At 43.2% G+C, this 26,659-nt stretch overlaps 1 protein-coding gene across 2 annotated transcripts in view; it reads left to right on the top strand.

Moving 5' to 3' along the window:
- LOC100136526 (peroxisome proliferator-activated receptor delta) overlaps positions 1-26,588 on the top strand; it is a 40,467-nt gene extending 13,879 nt beyond the window's left edge. The window contains exons 2-8 of one of the 2 annotated variants that reach the window (XM_014131867.3): positions 5,303-5,771; positions 14,055-14,206; positions 14,420-14,558; positions 14,692-14,897; positions 20,378-20,584; positions 20,829-21,072; positions 21,319-26,588. In XM_014131867.3, the coding sequence (XP_013987342.1) occupies positions 5,366-5,771; positions 14,055-14,206; positions 14,420-14,558; positions 14,692-14,897; positions 20,378-20,584; positions 20,829-21,072; positions 21,319-21,566 (1,602 nt within the window). In that variant the 5' untranslated portion in view covers positions 5,303-5,365 and the 3' untranslated portion in view covers positions 21,567-26,588. Of the gene's footprint in view, positions 1-5,302; positions 5,772-14,054; positions 14,207-14,419; positions 14,559-14,691; positions 14,913-20,377; positions 20,585-20,828; positions 21,073-21,318 lie in introns of both variants that reach the window. The other variant, XM_014131866.3, reaches the window with a different exon arrangement.
- The last annotated feature ends 71 nt before the right edge of the window (positions 26,589-26,659 follow it).

Below are 26,659 nucleotides of genomic sequence, written 5' to 3'. Positions count from 1 at the left end.
TGAACACAATTTCCTTCACCAATCCGGTCACATCAAATCATCAGTAACTGATTATAAGAAAGGAAGGATTCACTGTCTTGTGAAGGGAACGTGACAAGGAAAATAACCTATTTAAAGCATTGGGACACATCCATCTACTTCCCTCTCCATCCATCCTTCCCTCTCTCCTGTCAGTTTTTTGGCTCTTTAAGTCCAGCTCGTAGATTAACTATGACGCAGCCACCCTCAATCATTCATGCCTAAGCTGCTCTTATTTAACACTGGGAAATGAATGCGTTCTTTGCTTTGTCTTAATCGCACCAAAGCTGGGGACTGTTGGGAAAGATTTTAGAAGTTTAGCATTATGAGCCACTGCCAAGGGCTCCGGGCGGTGCGGCTCGTCTAGTCAGTCATTGATTCGTCAGAGAATGGGTTCTCTTTGATCTTGTCACTGTTATGTATCGGAGTTCAGCCAATGGGCTTTGTTTCACTTAGTGTTCAGAAATTGAGATTTGATGACGTAACTAGTTTGAATGCAGAATGGGTTGTTTGACTCATGCACACGTATACTTGCGAAATACTGTTATTAGGAGAACTGAGACTTTGGAACGAAATGTTACACATTCGCATCTCATATGTTTGCCTGACTACAATATTTTATTTTGATACGTTAATAAATACATTGTTAATTGTGGCATGTTTACCTGCCTACAATACCCACTGTAGTGTGCATAGATTGCAAGCCCATAGTAAGTCAATAAGGCTAAATGGCTTGCTAGCCGCAAAGAATTGACAGCTAATCATTTACCTGGCATAACATCAGTTTAAGGTTGTTTTTGCCTGTTAAACTAGCTAGATTATTATGATTCACACATAGCTAGCTGATAGTTATGAAAATACAGATGACCAGATTACATTAACAAACTTGTATTGCCATTAGCCTGCCAGGCAGCAGATTGAGTGAATAGGCAGTAACGTTACAGGGCATAGTTTTACTAGGGTTACTCTTGTCTCCCGACTCCCGCCCTTTCACTTACATTTTTATTTTTTTGACGGAGTGGATGGCTACCAGTGGTGACTGTGTGATATCATCAGCAAACCACAACTGATCACCTGAAGTCATTTTGAAGACCCCACAAGTGATGCCTACACTGACAGTGCAACGACATAAGCCTTCAGTGCTTCCTCTCACCTTCCTCCATCTAGCTGTTCTCCTCCTGGATCGATATCCTTTTAGCTGTTGGTTCTGTGTATCGTCCGGATGTTTATTTTCAGCGTAGCTAGGGCCGGGACAATATCAGTGTGTGTGTGTGTGTGTGTATATATATAAAAATTATGGCAAAAAGGAAAACACAAAGCAGACCGAACACTTTGGTCTTTTTAAAGACCTGCTGTATGTAAAATATTGTGTTCTATAGCTTGAAAAATAAATGTGACTCTGGATGCCATATTTGTTTCCAACATTAGGGCTGTTTTCCTAAAGAAGTTCACACCTCTGTGTTTTGTTTCCTTGCCACAATACTAAGTATCGCGATACTGGTATCGTCCCAGCCCTATTTAGGGCTCCTGTGTGGCTCAGTTGGTAAAGCATGGTGTTTGCAACGCCAGGGTTGTGGGTTCGATTCCCACGGGGGACCAGTACGGAAAAGAAATGTATGCATTCACTACTGTAAGTCGCTCTGAATAAGAGTGTCTGCTAAATGACTTAAAATGTAAATATTTAGTACCAGGTTATATTGTAGAGCTGGGTGATATGGACAAAAAATCCATATCACAATAAAAAAATAATCAGATTAAAGACTTTAGCCATAGATTACGATAAGTATTTTTGAGGGAGGTGCTAGAGCTGGGCAATTATGGACAAAAAGTAATATTGGGATATAGGTAAATATTTTGCTGAATAACCATAAATGCAAATTATTAAATTTTTAATGGACTGTTATTTTACATTAGCAGCAGGGCTCTAGACAATTATTTTCCAGTGCCAAGTAAGACAACTGAGATGGTAGCCTATGATTAAAAAAAGTAAGCTATTTCATATAACATATCCAGAGAATTGGTATTTTAATGCAACCTGTCAAACTAGGATCTAGAATTATAGGATCTAGAATTTATTTTAGGCTTTTCAGAGAATTTGCAGACTTCTTTGTGCATATTGGCCTATAGGCTATTGTGGTTGCCCAAACAGGCAAGTGACATTTTGTCTTGGCAACATAATTTGCTTTCACTCTAGTGTTTCGTTTGTACATGTGCGTTTGCGGGGCACAACAAAAAAGAAACCAAGCCAAGCATCACAGTTCTTCTCCCAAAATTCCCTTTCCCCTCCGTGTCCCATTCACTCAATTGCGTTCCGACTGCTCCCTTCACACACGGTGCTGAGTGCGCACACAAGCTCCCGTTAGGCCTACAGAAATAAATGCCTATAAAATGGGATAGGATATACAAGCTACATTCCTTGCCAAATGATGAGTTTTATCACAAATTCAAAATGGACTGGTTGATTTTAAAGTAGGTCAATATGTTTTCCAACAATGAGCTGCAGTTTTCGAATAATTGCATCCAGTCTATTTTTCAATTAAGCTACCTTGTGAACTGATAGTGCCATTTAGAATAGGTTAGACTGGGCTATAACCCCCCCTAAACATAGACAGGTTCCACACTGAAATTATGCAAAAACTTGATAGACAGTGTATTTATCAGAATCATTAAGCATATGCTTACTCACCAAACGGATGTCGCATGCAGTGTTCAATGTGGAATTGTTCATCCATTTTGAAAATTACAAAGAACAGGCAGAATAAACAAAATCCAATATTTTGTATATTGAAAAGATAACATTGTGGTTTGTAACCCTGAAAGAATTCTTTCAACTCGCCAAATTCAACCCCATTTCAAATGATTATTCTTGGATAATATCAGTTTGAGGCACGAAATGCACATCACTTCTCGCTGGCAACTTTTTTCATTTGGAAAAATATATTTTTTTCTTTAAGGTTTTTCTTTTTTTTTTTACTATAAAATAGGTGTCTGTTATGGCTAGAGAAATAAGAGCATCTGTCAAATTAACTAAATGAGGATATGCCATTGCACAGCCATTGGCTTCTACAAGCAAGTGCAACTGCTGAAGTTACTGCGTTAAGATTGTGTTCCACGATATAATAGAACTAGTTGATATTATGGCTTCAATAAATTCATCTTAATTGGCACTTGCTTTTTTATTGACTGAATATACACAGTGTCCTGTTTATTTGATACACCACCCCATTCAAGAAAATGATTTGCTCCTACAGCAAGTGAGTCATGTTGCTGGGGCTTGCTATATAAAACAGGCAGACAGGCATTTGGTTACTGTTCGATTGAACGTTAGAATGGGCCTAAGCAACTTTGAGCGTGGTATGATCATCGGGTTCCAGGCGCTCCAGATCCAGGATCTCAGAAACGTCTGCCCTCCTAGGCTTTTCACACACAACATTGTCTAGGATTTACCAAGAATGGATTTGTCGCACCAGTCAGCGGCAGTCCTGTGGGCGAAAACAGCTCGTTGATGAGAAAGGTCGAAGGAGAATGGCAGGAATCGTGCAAGCTAACAGGCGGGCCACAAACAGACAAATAATGGCGCAGTATAACAATGGTGTGCAGAATGTCATCTCGGAACGCAGAACTTGTCAATCCTTGTCACGGATTTTATTTTTATTTAACCTTTATTTAACTAGGCAACACAGTTAAGAACACATTCTTATTTACAATGACGGCTTACCGGGGAACAGTGGGTTTAACCGTCTTGTCAGCTCAGGGATTCGATCCAGCAACCTTTCGGTTACTGGCCCAATGCTCAAACCACTAGGCTACCTGCCGCCCCAGATGGGCTATTGCAGCAGACAACCACACTGGGTTCCACTCCTATCAGCTAAAAACAAGAAGCGGCTCCAGCGGGCACACGGTCACCAACACTGAACAATTGAGAAGTGGAAAAATATCACCTGATTTTACGAATCCTGGTTTCTGTTGCGTCACGCTAATGGCAGAGTCAGGATTTGCCGTAAGCATCATGAGTCCATGGACCCAGCCGGCCTGATACAGGCTGCTGGTGGTGATGTGCTGGTGTGGGGAGTGTTCTCCTGGCACAGGTTAGGTCCCTTGATACCAACTGAAGCATCGGCCATTTCTGACACCTTGTAAAATCTGTGCCTCGAAGAATTCAGGCTGTTCTGGAGTGTGTATGTTGTACAGAGCGGAGGCGTTTTAAATTCCATGTCTTTAGGGTATTCTGTCTTCCCTCTTCTACACGCACCAGGCTGATAAACTGGGTGAGCCCCCATGAAATCAGCTCTACAGCCTCTGTTCCCTTGAACCCTATTTCTACTTGGCAGACACACGCACACACACACACACAGCCACTCAAGGCCAGTGGGGGAAAGTGCATGGCTGTTCAGCAGAAAGTGGGGAATGTGGGGAAAGGTCAGTGGCGCTGGCTGATCCCAAGAGCAGATCGTCCCTACACACACGCAGCACGCAGAGCGTCTTCAGCTCAGACAGTACCAGACACCCAGACCTTGGGCTCTCCCTCCCAACAACAGGTGTCTGTAGAAAAACACCAGCCTTGCCTGCCCCATGGCCCACACGTGCTGGGACCTGGAGGCTAGCCTACTCTGTGTGTGTGTGTGTGTGTGATTGTCTTTTTCTCATGCATACACCAACTCTCCTCCCTCTCTGGCACACAAAGACGCAGCAGTTACACTGAGTGTGTGTCGGTGCATTATTTTTTTTGTTGCATACTTCCCTCCCCCCCCCATTTTTTTTTTTTCACTCCCTCTGTTAGTGATTAGCTGGATCAGTTACAGTTGTTTAGAATCTAACACCTGGCGCTCATCTGCAGCAGGCCAACTCCAGGCCCGCATCGGAGACCTCTAACCTGGTCCATATGCTGGGTCTCTGTGGGGAGGCTGTTTCTGTCTCTCTGGGTTGGAGGTGCACTGGGTGAGGCTGTCTCAGCTGTGGAGGGACCTGTTGAATGGGACCAGGTCAAAGCCTCTTATGACAAGTGTTTCCAGAAGAGACTGTGCCTGTTACACTTTAACATGGAAGCCTTTCATTATCTCTCCAGTTAAAACAACGTTGAGAGATGTTTCACGGATCTAATTGGATGTCTTGTTTTGTAAAAGGCATTCCGATTGAACGGTCACTGTATTCTGTGAGAACCGCTCCGATTGATTGCAACACACCAATGTATCCTCCTGAACCACCACCAATTTGGAATAAATCATTCCTGTAACCAATCTGTAACAAATCTGTACTAACTGGCTGTTCCACTCCTCACCAGCAGGACGGGAATGGTGGCACCATGACCGAGGGTGGCTGAGAGTCAGGTGAGAAGCCACACAGCGCCATGGAGGGCACCAGGGCCACCATCTTGCCGCCGGTCAGAAGCGACGGCCCCCGACGGGATCGGAAGCGGCGTGTCGGGTGTCCTGTAAGGAAGGGGGGTGTCTGCCAGAACAGGACCGCCTCCCCACATGGGGAGTGCACCTCGGACGGAGAGAGGGAGCCGGAGTCAGCCTTGAAGGAACTGAAACCAAACCTGCTGTCGAAGGGGCTGGGCAAATGGGATACTGAGGGGGAGCGAGGAGCAGAGGTGTCGCCTGAGGGTGAGGACGGCCTTTGCTCCTGGGAAATGGACTCTCAGGACGAGGAGGCGCAGCAGCAGGAGAAAGAGGAGGAGAAACAGAAGGGGAGTAGTAACAGCCACAGCACCTCCAATACGGATAGCCCTGCCCCCTCCAGCAGCTGCACAGGTGAGAGAGATACACGCACTCCCTCACACAATTGAAATCTCCACTGTGGATAGTATCATAACTTTGATAGCTTTGTACTAGTTGATGATTATTAGTGAAATGTGTGTGCTACGTCTGTGTTGATCAGCTAGTGACATGGCTGTTCTTATAGTATGGACACACAGCATCACCTTTCACTCCTCACACAGTAAATTCCCTTTGACGTTTACTTTTAGGCATGGCTCCTATAACTAGTGAGTCCCCTCGTTGACTTGAAAGAACTGTGTTCCAATCTATACTGAACAAAAATATAAACGCAACATGTAAAGTGCTGATCCCAAGTTTCATGAGCTGAAATAAAAGATCCTAGAAATATTCCATATGCACAAAAAGCTTATTTCTCTCAAATTTAGTTCACATATTTGTTTACTTCCCTGTTAGTGAGCAATAAAGACAACTCTAAAACATGCAGTTTTGTCACACAACACAATGCCACAGATGTCTGAAGTTTTGAGGGAGCGTGCAATTGTAGTGCAACTGATGGCAGGAATGTCCACCAGAGCTGTTGCCAGAGAATTTAATGTTAATTTCTCTACCATAAGCCACCAATGTCATTTTAGAGAATTTGGTAGTACGTCCAACCGGCCTTACAACCACAGACCACGTGTAACCACGCCAGCCCAAGACCTCCACATCCCGCTTCTTCACCTGCAGGATCGTCTGAGACAAGCCACCCAGACAGCTGATGAAACTGGGTTTGCACAACCAAAGAATTTCTGCACTAACTGTCAGAAATTGTCTCAGGGAAGCTCATCTGCATGCTTGTCGTCCTCACCAGGGTCTTGACCTGACTGCAGTTTGGTGTTGTAACTGACTTCAGTGGGCAAATGCTCACCTTTTAATGGCCACTGGCATGCTGAAGAAGTGTGCTCTTCACGGATTAATCCCGGTTTCAACTATACCGGGCAGACGGCGTGTATGGCGTCATGTGGGCGAGTGGTTTGCTGATGCCAACGTTGTGAACAGAGTGCCCCATGGTGCCAGTGGGGTTCTGGTATGGGCAGGCATACACTACGTACGTCGACTAAAATTGCATTTTATCAATGGCAATTTGAATCCTGAGGCCCATTGTCGTGTCATTCATCGTCCACAATCACCTCATGTTTCAGCATGATAATGCTCAGCCCCATGTCGCAAGGATCTGTACTCAATGAAAATATCCCAGTTCTTCTATGGTCTGCATACTCACCAGACATATCACACATTGAGCATGTTTGGGATGCTCTGGATCGAGCTGTACGACACGGTGTTCCAGTTCCCGCCAATATCCAGAAACTTTGCAGTCATTCCACAGGCCACAATCAACAGCCTGATCGCTGTATGAGGCAAATGGTGGTCACACCAGATACTGACTGGTTTTCTGATCCACACCCCTACTTTAAAAAAAAAGGTTAACTGTGGCCAATTCCCAGTCATGTGAAATCCATAGATTAGGGCCTAATTAATTTATTTAAAATGGCCTTGCAGACCTTTTGACATTCTAGTTGTCAATTTGTTGAGGTAATCTGAATGGATTTCACCCCATGCAAGTTGGATTGGCTTGATGGGCACTTCTTACATACCATATGGTCAAGCTGCTCCCACAACAGCTCAATAGGGTTGAGATCCGGTGACTGTGCTGGCCACTCCATAATAGACAGAATACCAGCTGACTGCTTCTTCTCTAAATAGTTCTTACATAGTTTGGAACTGTGCTTTGGGTCATTTTCCTGTTGTAGGAGGAAATTGGAGTGATAGCCTTCCTATAGCTCCATTCCTATCACTCCTCAAGATCCCTTTTACCCTGTACAAATCTCCCTTTACCACCACCAAAGCACCCCCAGACCATCACATTGCCTCCACCATGCTTGACATCTTTTCATTTTTTCTGTTTCTCACGAATGTTCTTCTTTGTGATCCGAACGTCTGTTCTTTTGCTCATCTTAGTCTTTGGTTTTTATTGGCCAGTCTGAGATGTGGCTTTTTCTTTGCAACTCTGCATAGAAGGCCAGCATCCTGGAGTCGCCTCTTCACTGTTGACGTTAAGACTGGTGTTTTGCGTGTACTATTTAATGAAGCTGCCAGTTGAGTACTTGTGAGGCGTCTGTTTCTCAAACTAGACACTCTAATGTACTTGTCTTCTTGCTCAGTTGTGCACCAGGGCCTCCCACTCTTGTGCTGTTCTTTGTAGCGAGTAGTACACAGCATTGTACGAGATCTTCAGTTTCTGGCAATTTCTCGCATTGAATAGCCTTCATTTCTCAGAACAAGAATAGACTGATGAGTTTCAGAAGAAAGTCTTTGTTTCTGGCCATTTTGAGCCTGTAATCAAACCCACAAATGCCGATGCTCCAGATACTCAACTAGTCTAAAGGCCAGTTTTATTGCTTCTTTAATGAGGACAACATTTTTCAGCTGTGCTAACATAATTGCGAAAGGGTTTTCTAATGACCAGTTAGCCTTTTAAAATGATACACTTGGATTAGCTAACACAACGTGCCATTGGAACACAGGAGTGATGGTTGCTGATATTGGGCCTCTGTACGCCTATGTAGATATCCCATAGAAAATCTGCCGTTTCCAGCTCCAATAGTCATTTACAACATGAACAATGTCTACACTGTATTTCTGATCAATTTTGTTATTTTAATGGAAAAAACATTTGCTTTTCTTTCAAAAACAAGGAGATTTCTAAGTGACCCCAAACTTGTCAACGGTAGTGTACAAAAACAATCCATGTCTCAATATTGTCAAGGCTTAAGCTCCTCCTTTAACCAGTCTCCTCCACTTCATCTACACTGATTTGACATCAATAAGGGACCATAACTTTCACCTGGTAATTCTGTCATGGAAAGAGCATAATGATTTGTACTCTGTATGTACATAGCTACCTCAATTACCTCTTATGCCTGCACATCAACTCGGTACTGGTACTCCCTGTATATAGCCATGTTATTACCTAGTACTCCCTGTATTACCTAGTACTCCCATGTTATTTTTACTCATTATTATGTTATTCACTGTGTATGTATTCCTCATGTCGTGTGTGTATATATATATATATATATATATATATATATATATATATATATATATATATATATATATATATATATATATATATATATATATATATATATATATTTAATTTTTTTATTACATTTATCTTTAACTCTGCGTTGTTGGAAATTGACTTGGTAGTAAGCATTTCACTGTTCGTTTACACCTGTTTGCGAAGCATGTGGAAAATAAGATTTGATTTTGATCTTACTGTGCTGATTTAAAACTGTGTGCTGATCTAGAAATCAAAGCTGAAATCTAGAACTCTTTTGACTGTACAGTCGGCCTTTACCTCCATTTTGTCTGTGTTTATACTCCCTGAGAGAAAAGTGGTGCTCAGTAGCCTGTCATTGTTTTCTAGCAAAGAGACTTGGGGGCAAATTCCGAATTAGGAATTTACAGCCTTTCTTACGTACCTCTCAGTATTTGGTATTCAGACTTCTCCTATTCAGTCACGTAACAGGGTTTGCAGTCGATATTCGGTTGTGCGTGCTGAATCAATTCAAAAGCTGAAACATTTATCTTAAGCTGTCCCGTTTAAATACGGTGTAACTTTTTTAATTAGAATTTTGTCGACAGTCTATAATGCATCAAACGGGTTCAGAAAATAGGGATCAATTAAAGACTGCCATCTATCCATCTTTGTTTCTGTTTCAGCACCAACTAGTAGATTTAAAAATACTCCTGTAGATTATTTAGGTACATTTTAGGTTTAGGAAAGTAAGTATGAATTAAAAAAACAGGTTTGGAGAGCCTTTGCGCACAAAATATATTGATGAATAAAAACTAGTGATTTGATTCATCCTGAAAGTTGTCATAGCCATGAAATATTGGAAGGTAGGGGGAAAAATGCTACAATAGTGCTTGAACTATAGTCCTATAAATCTACCCTAATTCTCTCTGATCATGAAACTGTATGACAAAGGGTCCAGTCGTCGTGAATCGTGCTCCGGGTTTAATCAGCTACGTGTGGTCTGGGTTCCATAATGATTAAAATAGGCTACGTGTCCCAACATTATTGCACAACGTTAGCCTAATATGATCCACTAAAGCTTGCGACACTCAGGAACAATTTACAGACGTGACACAGGAAAGAAAGGTCAACGGAATGATCTAAAATATAAGCTATACATTTTTTTTTAAACTAACACTAAAGTGACGGTTTATAAATGTATGTGGGTATTACTGACGGTGGCTCGCGACAGTGGCAAATATTTAACATGATATAAATGTAAGTAAAACTGAGCCCCCAGCATAGGCTATAACTGAACCATTCTAAAGCGCATAAATCACCTCGGCTGGTTTATTCCCTACAGAAACCTAATAGCTTGGGTGTCCAAATGTCTTCCACGTAAATGAGGGCACACAATTAAAAATCGGAAAAACGGCGCAGCTGTTTATAGCCCATTTCACTGTGGAAAAGGGTCCGCAATACATGTCATTTGAATGAATTTTAAGTTTTCTGGTTTCATATTCGTCTCCAGGGATCATAAGGAAAAATCGTCTAAAACAATTGCTATGTGCACTTACAATCCCCTTCTCGAATTGGATTACTCGTTTACCTAGCTCTTATCAATAGCTCTTATCCATTTAGAAATTACAGTGCATGGAGAATGCTGTTATTTCTATGGGGGAAAAAGACATGCTTTTTCCACTTGGATCCGACAGGTTCCCTCGACCATATTCATAGTTTCCTTGCGCTTAAAGGTGGTGGAATTAAGTCAAGGTCAGAATACGGTTTACCAGTAGACACACCTCTGCCACACCTTCATTTCTTAGATCTCCACCCCAGACGGAATAGCGGGTGAAATAGCATGCTATTCTCATTCTTAAACTCGAGGTTAGAATATGTTTCAAGAGAAATGTGCATAAAAAGGGAATTACGTTATTTTTACGCACGCTTAACTCGGGTCAGAATTGGGGGCCATTATACATACCTCAACTGCAAATTGTACACATCTGAGTAAGGCCCATGGAGGACAACCTACAGTGCAACGGGCCGACGTGAACATGCCTGTAAAGAGAGCTTTATTTGACTTTTACATAGCAACAATGAATTGTCCATTGAGATCATTGTGGTGAGAAGAAGTCACTTTGCTGAGTCATGATGAAATCCTCACAGGAGGTCCAAAGACTGCAGCAATTTCCTCTCACGTAACACACTTGATCTATTTTTGAAGCGTCATGGGGCTACTCAGAAAAGACTCCCCATTGTTAAAATCTGGTTTCCCTTGACACCGATTGGGCGTTCATGTTTCATACCCAGCTGTGATGGCTCAAACAGGGTTTGAAAAGAACAAATTAAACTTTATTTAAACATTTTGTATCACAATATGCTTTCCAATACTCCTTAACAACCTTGACATAGCCTACCATATAAACAAACGGTCGGCAAGTAGCTTAACTTAATCTGCAGGCCTAGATCTCGCCAACAAACGGTTTTTAGAATGGCCAGCCACGTGTCCTTGTGAGAGGGGCCATTGACTACTCCTCCAGATACAGATACCCTTTTGAAACGGAGCGCTGTTTGTGTTTGTTTAATGGCCGAGAGATTGTTATCTCTAATCCACACATACGCACACATGCACACTTAACCACACACATCCTCAGTACATGGAGCAGTTCAGTGTGTCCCGGTAAAGGGCTCTGAGTTGGTGTTTTTAACATTGAGCTGCTTTCCCTCAGAGCCATCATACCAACCACTGTCAGACCAGCCAGCTACTGTACCCACTTTCCTCCACCAGTGGCCCCTGAGTTTGGGAAACTCTGGTCCAGAAATTCTTTACTTTACTCTCCTGTATAGGATATGTTTCTATTTCCTACATTCCAGTCAGATTTGGCCTCCTCTCCCAGCTCTGCCAACCTACATTTTCCACTCTGGCCAGTAAAGCTATGCTTGTGTTTGCCTTGGAAGATGGTGAATTCGCAAAGGAACCGGAGTGTGGATAGGCTGTGGTCTAGTACGGAGGTCAGACCAGTTGAGGTATTTTCGTTTAAGTTTTTTTTTTTCTTCCCGTAAACATTGAGAATGAGTCTGACTACATACACTCCGCTCTATTAGGCTTTTTAGTTTCTCACGATCAACGTGTATTACACACTGTACCTGGGCTTCAGGTAAACCATATCGCTGCAGACAAGTAACATCTAGTGCTTGCTGTGTGTGTGTGTGTGTGTGTGTGTGTGTGTGTGTGTGTGTGTGTGTGTGTGTACGCGCGCATGTATGTGTGTGTATGTATATATGTGTGTGTGTATGTATATATATATGTGTGTGTGTGTGTAGGTTATGTGTAGATGTGTGTGTGTATATGTATGTATGTGTGTATACGCGCGCGTGTGTATATGTGTGTGTGTATATATGTAAGTGTGTATATATATGTGTGTGTATATGTGTAGGTATGTGTATGTATGTATACGCGCGCATGTGTGTATATATATATGTATGTGTGTATATGTGTGTGTGTGTATATATATATGTATGTGTGTATATGTATGTATATGTGTGTGTGTGTGTACACATAATAAAATGTGTGTGTGTGTGTACACATAATAAAATGTGTGTGTGTGTGTACACATAATAAAATGTATGTGTGTGTGTACACATAATAAAATGTATATGTGTGTGTGTATATACACATAATAAAATATATATAAATATATATATATATGTGTGTGTGGTTTAAAAAAACACCTAGAAAACCACACCAGAGCTACTCACAGTGTGTGTCCTGCATGTGACTTTTGGAGAGAAAAAAACCCTCAAAGGTGGGAATCAGGGGCTTCATGTTTAATGCCATTAAGCAGAATCTAGGTTATACAAATAGGGAATTCAGTCAACTTGCTTTTCTATCATTAAAACCCTCTTGTTGGACTGACTGTCACGCATGCGCACTATGGCTCGTTCTTGGCATCCTCTGTCCTCGCCTCCTCCTAAGCAGTTTTGGAGAAGATCCAAAGTCCCTCCCTTCTGACCTTCTCCTCCAATGGGTTTTGGGAAGGAGTCAAGGAGAGATGTGAGGAATGGAGGAAAGATGAATTGAGGAAAAAGCCTCAGAGGAAAGTGGTCATGGAGGAGGCATGGCGTACCACCCCTGCTGGTCTCGGTCAGTCTGCTCTTGCGGTGTTACTTCTCCTCGTGATAAATTCCTCAGGCGCCTAGGCCTCTCCTCCCACACACAGAGGAACTCAGACCCCTGTCTCTCTCGTTGTGTGGCTCGACGTCGCCCAACCCGCCTGCCCTGGCTGTTCTGGGTTTCACACGCTTTCATCCTGGCCTAGCAGCGCAGCCTTCATGTTTTTATCCAAGAATTAGAATGGATAGAATAGAACACCCATAACATGGTTCTAACATGGTTACATTGAGGTGTATTGTCCGTCCTATCTACTCTAGTTCTGTGGAGTGTAACAGAGTGGATAGAACAGAACGCACTCGGTTCCAAATTCTGAAATGGAACGTGGCCTTAAAACGGGATGTCCCTCTTGCCATTCTACTTCTAAATAGGGTGTTGCGACATCCCCCTAGAGATAGAACAGAACTCATGGTTAGAACATAATAAAACTCGCATGGTTCTATATTCTGAAATGGAACATAACTTGATGTGATTGTCCCTCCTAGCCAGTGTAATTCCATAGGGTCTCCGAACCATTCGCATTCTTGGCATAGCTCCTGGGCTCCACTGGGAGAACTCTTTGGCAGGCAGCAGCAGAGATCAAACCCCAGGGAGGAACTGGCTGGAGCACAACAGAAGATTCCTGACACACTCGCACATATAGAAACATGGACATGAGCACGCACAGCTCACATTGCACATATACATAACGTCTTGAGGTAGCGTTGGTAAATTGACATATAGCCCAGTCATACCCAGAGCCAAAGAAATACTATACAGACTGTCCAGACTGGTGTCACCAACAATAACTTAGTTTAGTTTGTAGTCTTGACTCGAGTCTCATCCTTGTCTTACGTTCAGCTCTGTACGGTCATTCCAGTATTAGAGAAATTCATTCAATGCTTTTCATGTTATACACTTTTTATGTGGATTGTGAAATATGAGTAATTGGACCTTTTCACTAGTCCAAAATATAATACTAGGACATGTTATATGAGGAGGAGATGTTCCTTGTCTGGTCATGTGATCAGGACAAACTCCAGTCCCTAGTTGAACTCTGAAAGGACCATGTAATAACAGAACCTCTCTCCGTCTCCAGATCTGTCCCAGACGTCGTCTCCATCGCTGTCGGACCAGCTCTTCCTGGGTCGAGAGGAAGGGACGGGGGCCGGGATCAATGTGGAATGTCGGATCTGTGGAGACAAAGCCTCGGGGTTCCACTACGGAGTACACGCTTGTGAAGGCTGCAAGGTGAGGAAGCCGAGAGGGAAGGCATGAGGACATCCCAGGAGACTCCCGGGATGTCAGTGTTTTGGAGTAGCCCACTGCATAATTCATAAATCTGACCTTTTCACTTTTCCAATCAAATCTGCTGCCCTTTATATCTAGTCATCTAATCATTTCTATCTAATATACACTTAGCTTCTTTTTTTTTTCTTCCACCCTGCGCTTACTTTCTCTCAGGGCTTTTTCCGCCGGACCATCCGTATGAAGCTGGAGTATGAGCGCTGTGAGCGCAGCTGTAAGATCCAGAAGAAGAGCAGGAACAAGTGCCAGTACTGCCGCTTCCAGAAGTGCCTGCTGCTAGGCATGTCCCACGACGGTGAGACACACACACACACTGATCACCTTTCCATTCCCTCATTTTCACTTTAGACAAAGTCAAGGATGTGTACCCTGTGAGTAGCCCCAATTTATGGATGTACACTGATAGGGTTTTTCCTGGTTGTTCCCAGCGATCCGGTACGGCCGCATGCCGGAGGCGGAGAAGAGGAAGCTGGTGGCAGGCCTCCTGGCAGGAGATACGGCTCCGACCACCAACCCCAACGGCTCGGACCTCAAATCCCTGGCCAAGCGGGTCAACAACGCCTACCTGAAGAACCTCAACATGACCAAGAAGAAAGCTCGCAGCATCCTCACCGGCAAGAATAGCTCCAGCCCGGTAGCGTATCCATATGTAAATGAAATATAATACTTTAACACCAACTCAGTACTGTATCCACATGTAAAAATGATACATATAATGCATTAACACCAGGTCAGCTCAATACTATACACATACAGTGGGGGAAAAAAGTATTTGATCCCCTGCTGATTTTGTACGTTTACCCACTTACAAAGAAATGATCAGTCTATAATTTTAATGGTAGGTTTATTTGAACAGTGAGAGACAGAATAACAACAAATAAATCCAGAAAAACGCATGTCAAAAATGTTATAAAATGATTTGCATTTTAATGAGGGAAATAAGTATTTGACCCCTCTGCAAAACATGACTTAGTACTTGGTGGCAAAACCCTTGTTGGCAATCACAGATGTCAGACGTTTCTTGTAGTTGGCCACCAGGTTTGCACACATCTCAGGAGGGATTTTGTCCCACTCCTCTTTGCAGATCTTCTCCAAGTCATTAAGGTTTCGAGGCTGACGTTTGGCAACTCAAACCTTCAGCTCCCTCCACAGATTTTCTATGGGATTAAGGTCTGGAGACTGGCTAGGCCACTCCAGGACCTTAATGTGCTTCTTCTTGAGCCACTCCTTTGTTGCCTTGGCCGTGTGTTTTGGGTCATTGTCATGCTGGAATACCCATCCACGACCCATTTTTAATGCCCTGGCTGAGGGAAGGATGTTCTGTTCCAAGATTTGACGGTACATGTCCATCGTCCCTTTGATGCGGTGAAGTTGTCCTGTCGCCTTAGCAGAAAAACACCCCCAAAGCATAATGTTTCCACCTCCATGTTTGACGGTGGGGATGGTGTTCTTGCGGTCATAGGCAGCATTCCTCCTCCTCCAAACACGTTGAGTTGATGCCAAAGGGCTCCATTTTGGTCTCATCTGACCACAACACTTTCACCAGTTGTCCTCTGAATCATTCAGATGTTCATTGGCAAACTTCAGACGGACATGTATATGTATTCTTGAGCAGGGGGACCTTGCGGGCGCTGCAGCATTTCAGTCCTTCACGGCGTAGTGTGTTACCAATTGTTTTCTTGGTGACTATGGTCCCAGCTGCCTTGAGATCATTGACAAGATCCTTCCGTGTAGTTCTGGGCTGATTCCTCACCGTTCTCATGATCATTGCAACCCCACGAGGTGAGATCTTGCATGGAGCCCCAGGCCTAGGGATATTGACAGTTCTTTTGTGTTTCTTCCAGTTGCGAATAATCGCACCAAATGTTGTCACCTTCTCACCAAGCTGCTTGGCGATGGTCTTGTAGCCCATTCCAGCCTTGTGTAGGTCTACAATCTTGTCCCTGACATCCTTGGAGAGCTCTTTGGTCTTGGCCATGGTGGAGAGTTTGGAATCTGATTGCTTCTGTGGACAGGTGTCTTTTTTACAGGTAACGAGCTGCGGTTAGGAGCACTCCCTTTAAGAGTGTGCTCCTAATCTCAGCTCGTTACCTGTATAAAAGACACCTGGGAGCCAGAAATCTTTCTGATTTGAGAGGGGGTCAAATACTTATTTCCCTCATTAAAATGCAAATTAATTCATAACATTTTTGACATGCGTTTTTCTGGATATTTTTGTTGTTATTCTCTCTCACTGTTCAAATAAACCTACCATTAAAATTATAGACTGATCCTTTCTTTATCAGTGGGCAAACGTACAAAATCAGCAGGGGATCAAATACTTTTTTTCCCCCCACTGTATGTCAGTATTATGCATACAGTGCCTTCATAAATTCACACCCCTTGACTTATTCAACATTTTGTTGTTACAGCCTGAATTGAAAATTGATTAAATCTTTTTTTTTTTCCTCACCGATCGACACACCATACCCCATAATGGCAAAGTGAAAACCTGTTTTTAGGAATGTTTGCAAATGTTTTGAAAATGTAAATACAATAATATCTAATTTAATGAAGTATTCACACCCGTGAGTCACTACATGACACATTTGGCAGTGATTACAGCTGTGAGTCTTTCTGGGATAAGTTTCTAAGAGCTTTGCATGCCTGGATTGTACAATATTTGCCCATTTTATTATTTTCAAAATTCTTCAAGTTGTTGATCATTGCTAGACAACCATTTTCAGGTCTTGCCATAGATTTCATAAGTCCAAACGGCCACTCAGGAACATTCACTGTCTTCTTGGTAAGCAACTCCAGTGTAGATTTGGCCTTGTGTTTTAGGTTATTGTCCAGCTGAAAGGTGAATTTGTCTCCCAGTGTCTGGTGGAAAGCAAACTGAACTGGGTTTTCCTCTAGGATTTTGCCTGTGCTTAGCTCCATTTCATGTCCTTTTTATCCAGACCTTAACAGTTATAAGCATACCGGTACTCTGTAGTGTGTATTGGATTTGCCACAAACATAACACTTTATATTCAGGACAAAAAGTCAATTGCTTTGTCACATTTTTTTCAGTATTACTTTAGTGCCTTGTTGCAAACATGATGCATGTTTTGGAATATTGTCTTTTAAAAATAATTCTGTACAGGCTTCCTTTTCACTCTGTCAATTAGGGAAAGGGGATACCTCGTCAGTTTCACAACTGAATGCATTCAACTGAAATGTGTCTTGGGCATTTAACCCATCAGAGGGGTGCTTCTTTAATCGACGTCTGTTATTGGCAATTAAACTCTGTTTTAAAATCACAATTGGCTTCATGGTGGCATCCCTGAGCTCAAAGGGATTTTCAATGTCTGCTTTTTTATTTATTTATTTATTTTACCAATAGGTGCTCATCTTTGAGAACTATTGGAAAACCTCCCTGGTCTTTGTGGTTGACTCTGTTTTGAAATTCACTTCTTGGCTGAGGGACCTTACAATTATCTGTATGTGTGGAGTACAGAGATACCAGTGATAACAAGGGGGTTGAAAACTTATTGACTCAAGACATTTCAGCTTTTCATTTTTTAATGAATTTGTAATAATGTCATAACATCATTCTACTTTGACATTATGGGTAGTTACACAGTTACACATCTACATTTAATCAATTTTAAAATTCAGGCTGTAACACAACAAAATATGGAAAAAGTCCAAGGGATGTGAATACTTTCTGAAGGCATTGTAATTGTTACCCAGAAATGATTTGATAATGTAGCTGCTACAATTTCCATGCACTTCAATTGTGTCCATGGCCATTTTTGATTCTGTCATTTCAATCCACACTAATCGAAGTGACAAGAATGTAGCCTATACTCCAGAAGGGCACTTTAGCACCAAGGAGCATAGGCTGCACTGAAACTTCACCTCTGCTCACACTGCCTGGCTCTCCAGTAGCTTTGGTTGCCTAGCAACATAGCCGCTGTGTATAAATGTGTTGTAAAAACCCTGGTTGCCTTGATGCCTTATCACTGTTGTGTCTGAGATCGTGGAGAACAGGGCAATGGGCCAAATGTCGGTGTCACTCGGAACAGCGTACGCTTTTTCATGAGTTGGTCTTCCCTGTGGCTCAGTTGGTAGAGCATGGTGTTTGCAATGCCAGCATGGTGTGTGCAACGCCAGGGTTGTGGGTTCGATTCCCACGTGGGGGCCAGTACAAAAAATAAATAATGCATGAAATAAAATCTATGAAATGTATGCATTCACTACTGTAAGTCACTCTGGATAAGAGCATCTGCTAAATGACTAAATGTAAATTTCATGAGGCTGTGTGCACTGCTCAAAAAAATAAAGGGAACACTTAAACAACACAATGTAACTCCAAGTCAATCACACTTCTGTGAAATCAAACTGTCCACTTAGGAAGCAACACTGATTGACAATACATTTCAAATGCTGTTGTGCAAATGGAATAGACAACAGGTGGAAATTATAGGCAATTAGCAAGACACCCCCAATAAAGGAGTGGTTCTGCAGGTGGGGACCACAGACCACTTCTCAGTTCCTATGCTTCCTGGTTGATGTTTTGGTCACTTTTGAATGCTGGCGGTGCTTTCACTCTAGTGGTAGCATGAGACGGAGTCTACAACCCACACAAGTGGCTCAGGTAGTGCAGCTCATCCAGGATGGCACATCAATGCGAGCTGTGGCAAGAATGTTTGCTGTGTCTGTCAGCGTAGTGTCCAGAGCATGGAGGCGCTACCAGGAGACAGGCCAGTACATCAGGAGACGTGGAGGAAGCCGTAGGAGGGCAACAACCCAGCAGCAGGACCGCTACCTCCGCCTTTGTGCAAGGAGGAGTAGGAGAAGCACTGCCAGAGCCCTGCAAAATGACCTCCAGCAGGCCACAAATGTGCATGTGTCTGCTCAAACGGTCAGAAACAGACTCCATGAGGGTGGTATGAGGGCCCGACATCCACAGGTGGGGGTTGAGCTGACAGCCCAACACCGTGCAGGACGTTTGGCATTTGCCAGAGAACACCAAGATTGGCAAATTCGCCACTGGCGCCCTGTGCTCTTCACAGATGAAAGCAGGTTCACACTGAGCACGTGACAGACGTGACCGAGTCTGGAGACGCCGTGGAGAACGTTCTGCTGCCTGCAACATCCTCCAGCATGACCGGTTTGGCGGTGGGTCAGTCATGGTGTGGGGTGGCATTTCTTTGGGGGGCCGCACAGCCCTCCATGTGCTCGCCAGAGGTAGCCTGACTGCCATTAGGTACCGAGATGAGATCCTCAGACCCCTTGTGAGACCATATGCTGGTGCGGTTGGCCCTGGGTTCCTCCTAATGCAAGACAATGCTAGACCTCATGTGGCTGGAGTTTGTCAGCAGTTCCTGCAAGAGGAAGGCATTGATGCTATGGACTGTTCCCCAGACCTGAATCCAATTGAGCACATCTGGGACATCATGTCTCGCTTCATCCACCAACGCCACGTTGCACCACAGACTGTCCAGGAGTTGGCGGATGCTTTAGTCCAGGTCTGGGAGGAGATCCCTCAGGAGACCATCTGCCACCTCATCAGGAGCATGCCCAGGCGTTGTAGGGAGGTCATACAGGCACGTGGAGGCCACACACTACTGAGCCTCATTTTGACTTGTTTTAAGGACATTACATCAAAGTTGGATCAGCCTGTAGTGTGGTTTTCCACTTTAATTTTGAGTGTGACTCCAAATCCAGACCTCCATGGGTTGATAAATTGGATTTCCATTGATTATTTTTGTGATTTTGTTGTCAGCACATTCAACTATGTAAAGGAAAAAGTATTTAATAAGATTATTTCTTTCATTCAGATCTAGGATGTGTTGTTTAAGTGTTCCCTTTATTTTTTTGAGCAGTCGCTCTTATCCGGAGCCACTTACATGAGTAAGTCCATTCATTTTTCCCCCCCCCCCTTCTCCATACTGGTCACCCATGGGAATCAAACCAACAACCCTGGCGTTGCAAGCGTCATGCTCTACCAAGTGAGCCACACGGGACTTGTCTGCATACACTATTTCTTCCTAAACTAGTCCCAGGCAGAATGCAATTTCAAGTGAAAGGTCTGTTTTATTGTTGTCATACTGCCATTACTTAACTAAATACCCTCCCCCATAGCCCTTTGTGATCCACGACATGGACTCGTTGCACCAGGCTGAGAACGGGCTGGTGTGGAACCAGCTGATCAACGGGACGCCGCCCAACAAGGAGATAGGGGTTCACGTGTTCTACCGCTGCCAGTGCACCACGGTGGAGACGGTCAGGGAGCTCACGGAGTTCGCCAAGAGCATCCCCGGCTTTGTAGACCTCTTCCTCAACGACCAGGTATATACAAGAACACACCAATTCATCAATCAAGACCAGGTACAGTAAAGCAACATTAAGTCAAATCATCAATCCATAGTTGTGTTGGGTGAGTCATTGTACAGCCAGGAATGTCATCTATAGTTGGCTATATAACATACAACATGTACACATGCTGGACAAAACCCCATTTTTTTTTTTTAAATACTATTTGCGATATTGGACTAGTGATATTCAGGCTGCTGTTCTCCCTCCCCGCCACCAGGTGACGCTGTTGAAATACGGCGTGCATGAGGCTATCTTCGCCATGCTTCCCTCACTCATGAACAAGGATGGGCTGCTGGTGGCCAACGGGAAGGGCTTTGTGACCCGGGAGTTCCTGCGCAGCCTGCGGCGGCCCTTTAGCGAGATCATGGAGCCCAAGTTTGAGTTTGCCGTTAAGTTCAACGCCCTGGAGCTGGACGACAGTGACCTGGCCCTGTTTGTGGCCGCCATCATCCTCTGTGGAGGTATGTGCTGGTTCTGTACTGGTACTACCATTTTATAATTCAGTACTATGCTGCCACAATGCATTGTCATAATAACCCTAACCATTCTACTATCATAATAAGCCTAACTAAACTAAGCCAAGCTGAGGTTAGTGCTGAAATCGTGTACAAGTTTGTTTTCTACCAGTTGACATACAGCATACTAAACCCCTTCTCCCACTCCTCTCCCCACTCCTCCTCTCTCCCTCCGCTCTCTCCTCCTCCCAGACCGTCCGGGGCTGATGAACATCAAGCAGGTGGAGGAGATTCAGGACAGCATCCTGCAGGCCCTAGACCAGCACCTGCTGGGCAACCATGCTGACTCACATTACCTCTTCCCCAAGCTGCTCAACAAGATGGCCGACCTGCGCCAGCTGGTCACAGAGAACGCCATGCTGGTCCAGAAGATTAAGAAGACTGAGTCAGAGACCTCACTGCACCCGCTGCTGCAGGAGATCTACAAGGACATGTACTGACTGGACTGAACTGGACCAGACTGGTTTTAGCTTTCTACCACAGCGATGCTGTTCACTCACTCCTGTGAGTGGGAGTCACATGGGGTGCATGTTTTTTGTTCCAGCACTAACACACCCGATTCAACTCCTCAGCCAATCAATCACGACCTGGATCAGTTGAGTCAGGTGTGTCGGCGTTTTTATTCTAACGTTTTTTTTATAAAAGCCTGAGGAAAACAGATGCCTGAAATGGCAATGTGCTGACTGGTGGGAGTTATGACTATGAACATAGCTGCACACTCTTGTTTCCGATGCAATTAATTTCTAAAGAATCACCATAGTTTGGGCAGCAAACTGCCTTCATCAGGGTCTCTTGACTGTCTGGACTGGATGGAATGACATACTGATTGGGAATGGAGCAATGGACTAATGGGAGACATACAAAGTAATACACACCCTACCACATATTAAACATGTGTGGAAGTGGTTGGGTGTGCCAAATATATATGTGTGTGTGTGTGTGTGTGTGTGTGTGTGTGTGTGTGTGATGTATGTATGTATGTGTGTGTATATTATATAAAAGCTGATTTGAGCTGTTTAAAGACATAATTGATGCTGCTGTATAGCAGGTATTTAACTGTGGTTGGACAGGACTGATACAGTTGACGGCTTGTAGTGTCCTGCTCTCAAGGTGGTGAAGGTGCAGAGGTATTCCAGGAGAATAGCAAACAGCTCCCCAACCAACGCCACAACAAAACCAAGACTCCTTTTATTTCCCCCCCTCTATTTTTCGACCGATGATCAGCGTTGCTATTTTTATACAACAGATTTTTGTAGTCTCTCCCGATGAGGAGTGTTTTTTTTACAACGGTCAACCCATTCTTAACCCTGCAGTTCAGGGTTATCACCAGACTGTTCTGCCATTTTGTTGTTTGTTCTACAAACTCTGAGAGGTTGTGATGCTGATTTTCAGAAAAGGGATGGTTCTGCTTGCCTGTAGAAATAAGAGGGTCGTCGGAAACCATGGGCGTCCCCTTTCCCATTCTTAAGGCCCTTAACCTGGGATCAGCTATCACCAAACCCCCTTAACTCTCCTTTCCTCATATGGATACCTTCAGTACAAATTCACACCCGTCAACCTCCCAATTTATCTGTCAATCATAGAATGATTTTGATTGATATCTCACCCCCCCCCCCCCCCCCTCTTAGACCAGGAAGCACATGGACATACTCAGTCTCACTTCTCAATGGACACATATACACATTTATAGATTCTTACAACCTCCTAACCTCAATACCTTTTTTGTTTTATTTTGTGTACAACTGTTGGGTCTAAAACCATGGGACGATTCTGTGTTGTCATACTGTGAAGGTTAACCTGACCCCAGGGTCTGTGTAAGATGTTTCCATGTATGATTTTACTTATGTATAATTGAAGTATTATTTGTATGTATTTTTTCAGCCAGGCGGTGTTCTGTAACCTGAGCGCTGTCGATATGCCAAACTCTGAAGCTGGTCGCATGCTTCCTAGTCAAAACAGTTCACGCATATATTACGACAACATCATGTGACGTTTTTGTTTTGTTGTTCGGCAGGGTTCTTTCCGGCTGTTCACGCACACATTTTTTTTCTTCTTCAAGTGTAAGTTCAGTAGCCGACGCCTACGTCCCTTAGTCGGTGATAGGTCAACAGTTGGGGTGGGAACTACGAACGGGATTGTTCAAAGAAGTGTATGCTGTCATTCAATGAGAAAGCGCAGCAGCGGCCAGGCCCTACTGTCTGCACTGCACCACTAGTTTTCATGCACATTATTTCACTTGATGTACTGCCCCAAACATCTAAGACCTCCTCGGCAAACACGTCAATTTTTGGAGGAAGTGTGGCTCAAGAGGGATAAATAACAGTAATATTGCCAATTATTTTCTTGTTTTTCAAGAGAAGGTCTTAAGGGAGTATGCTAGCACAAACATTCGCTTCGCCTAGCCGAGTTCTGCTGGGAGCAAACCCAAACCTATGTATGCAGCGGATGCCTTAACAGTAAAATTCTCATATGATGAGCTTCCCACTCATTCTTTCCCCCTCTTCTCATTCTTCCGCTGAGTAGGGTGTGAAACATTTGGCCAGCTATCGGTCACTCGCACAGTCTAACTAAAGACCATTTTGTAATACTTCGAGAGAAATGGATCCTCCTCCTTTAGTTGCTCCCCTCCTCCTTTCCAACTTTCACTTCAATCACTGGTCTGAAAGGCCTGATCAAATGAAAGCAATACAGTGAAGACTTCTGTAGGACTTCCACCATAGACTTGACCTATACCTTTCTTTTAGATCAGTGATCAACTGAAGGGAGTTGAAATGCATGCCAACGGTTAAGACATCACTGCTAGAAATACATTGACTTGTTCTATTGCTCTGGATAAACCATCATAATACTGAAGCTGTTGGAATTCTTAGATGCAGGGGGACCAATCTATTTTGCCATGAGAGGAAATGAGTTTATCCTCCATTCTTTAGGTCAACCAATCATGGTAACTGATGAAATACTGCATGTCCTACATAGAAATTATTTAAATGATATGCAAATCTATTTTTATTATTTTCTATATTGTGACAGAATTGCTGCAAAAACAAGGTATGTATTATTACAGTACCCGTCGACAGTTTGGACACACCTACTCATTCCAGAGTTTTTCTTTTTACTTTTTTCTACATTGTAGAATAATAGTGAAGACATCAATACTATGAAATAACACATGGAATCATGTAGTAATCAACAAAGTGTTACACAAATCAAAATATATTTAAAATTTGAGATGCTTCAAAGTAGCCACCCTTTGCCTTGATGACAGATTTTGCACTCTCTTGGCATTCTCTCAACCAGCTTCATGAGGTAGTCACCTGGAATGCATTTCAATTTAATTTGTGGAATTTCGTTACTTAATGCATTTGAGCCAATCAGTTGTGTTGTGACAAGGTAGGGGTGCTATACAGAAGATACCCCTATTGGGTAAAAGACCAAGTCCATATTCTGGCAAGAACAGCTCAAATAAGCAAAGAGAAATGACAGACCATTACTTTAAGACATTACATTTCAAATGTTTTATTTCAAGAACTTTTAAAGTTTCTTCAAGAGCAGTCGCAAAAACAATCAAGAGCGATGATGAAACTGGCTCTCATGGGGACCGCCACAGGAAAGGAAGACCCAGAGTTAACTCTGCTGCAGAGGATAAGTTCATTAGAGTTAACTGCACCTCAGATTGCAGCCCAAGTAACAGACACATCTCAACATCAACTGTTCAGAGGAGACTATGAGAATCAGGCCTTCATGGTCGAATTGCTGCAAAGAAACCACTACTAAAGGACACCCATAAGAGACTTGCTTGGGCCAAGAAACACAAGAAATAGACATTAGACTGCCGTAAATCTGTCCTTTGGTCGGATGAGTCCAAAATCTTTTATTGTTGGTTCTAACCGCCGTGTCTTTGAGACGCAGAGTAGGTGAACGGATGATCTCCGCATGTGTGTTTCCCACCGTGAAGCATGGGGGGGGGGGGCTTTGCTGGTGACACTGTCTGTGATTTATTTAGAATTCAAGGCACATTTAACCAGCATGGCTACCACAGCATTCTGCAGTGATACACATCCCACCTGGTTTGCCCTTAGTGGGACTATCATTTGTTTTTCAACAGGACAGTGACCCAAAACACACCTCCAGTCTGTGTAAGGGATATTTGACCAAGGAGAGTGATGGAGTGCTGCATCAGATGTCCTGGCCTCCACAATTCCCCGACCTCAACCCAATTTAGATGGTTTGGCATGACTTGGACCACAGAGTGAAAGAAAAGCAGCCAACAAATGCTCAGCATATGTGGGAACTCAGGAAGCAGGTTGAGAGAATGCCAAGCATGTGCAACGCTGTCATCAAGGCAAAGGGTGGCTACTTAGAATCAGAAATATATTTTCATTTGTTTAACATTTTTTGGGTTACTACATGATTCCGCATGTTATTTCATAGTTTTGATGTCTTCACTGTTATTCTACAATGTCGAAAATAGTCAACAATAAAGAAAAACCCTTGAATGAGTGGATGTGTCCAAACTTTTGACTGGTACTATATGTGACTCCTTGCCCATACAGGAGATGGGTTGCCAAATTGTTACAGATATCTCTTGAATAAGTGCTTCAACTGTCTATTTTAGCTCACAGGAAGTTGCTCAAGCACAACTCACTGATCTGATGCTGACTACCTACAGCAGAAATGTTCTCACAAGGTTGCATTGGCAATATTCTGTTGCCAAGTTGAAATTATGATGATGATGATGATAATAAAGTGAAAAGTGTTCAACCACCTGTTCTGGTTACAGTATGCTGTATCCACTTGGAGTCAGTGTACCCTGGGGGGTAGTTTCTCCCCCTGAGCGCACCTTTTTTCTTCCTCTAACCGTCTTCCTTTCTCTCAATAGGAATATTTTTATTTTCTGCTTTTTGTCTGATGCCCCTGGATATGTCATTGTCACAGACCACCTGTGGTTATTCAACTTTTATTGACACATTTTGTGTCAGTAAACTTCTAGAGATATGGTTTGGTGCTGAACTGTTCTAAGTTGCTCTCCATGCTCTTTTCTCTGACTGCTTGCAGACAAATGACTGAATTCCCTTAACTAGCAGCACTATTACTTAACTAAAGAAGTTGTCAATAAAAACCCTTTTCCTTGTTGCGTTTCAGTTACTGAATAGAACACGTTACAATGAAATGTCAGCAAAGTATTACTGCTGCACAATATATTTTCCATGAGCAAAAAGCTAAAGAACAAAATATATGAATCTCAATGGTTGACTGATTAATTTATTTCCCCATACAAATGTATGAACACAACTAGCACAGGTCTGAAATATTCTACCATCTACAATGGCATAGTGTGCATTTCCTCCCATTTAACCTCTGTGTAAACACCTGGTGTTAACTGTGATGGAAATAATACGATTTCTACCTTTATGTATAGAACTTCCTACAAATCGTTGAATTAAACATTGGGTAATACTTTTGATGTGTCTCTTACTTGCTTGACTACATGTGATGTTCTTGTTTTCAATTATTGGATTAAATCTCACTAGCA

Source organism: Salmo salar, chromosome 12, assembly GCF_965601325.2.
Source record: "Salmo salar chromosome 12, fSalSal1, whole genome shotgun sequence".
Classification (NCBI taxonomy): Eukaryota; Metazoa; Chordata; class Actinopteri; order Salmoniformes; family Salmonidae; genus Salmo; species Salmo salar.
This window is presented reverse-complemented; position numbering and strand designations above follow the sequence as displayed.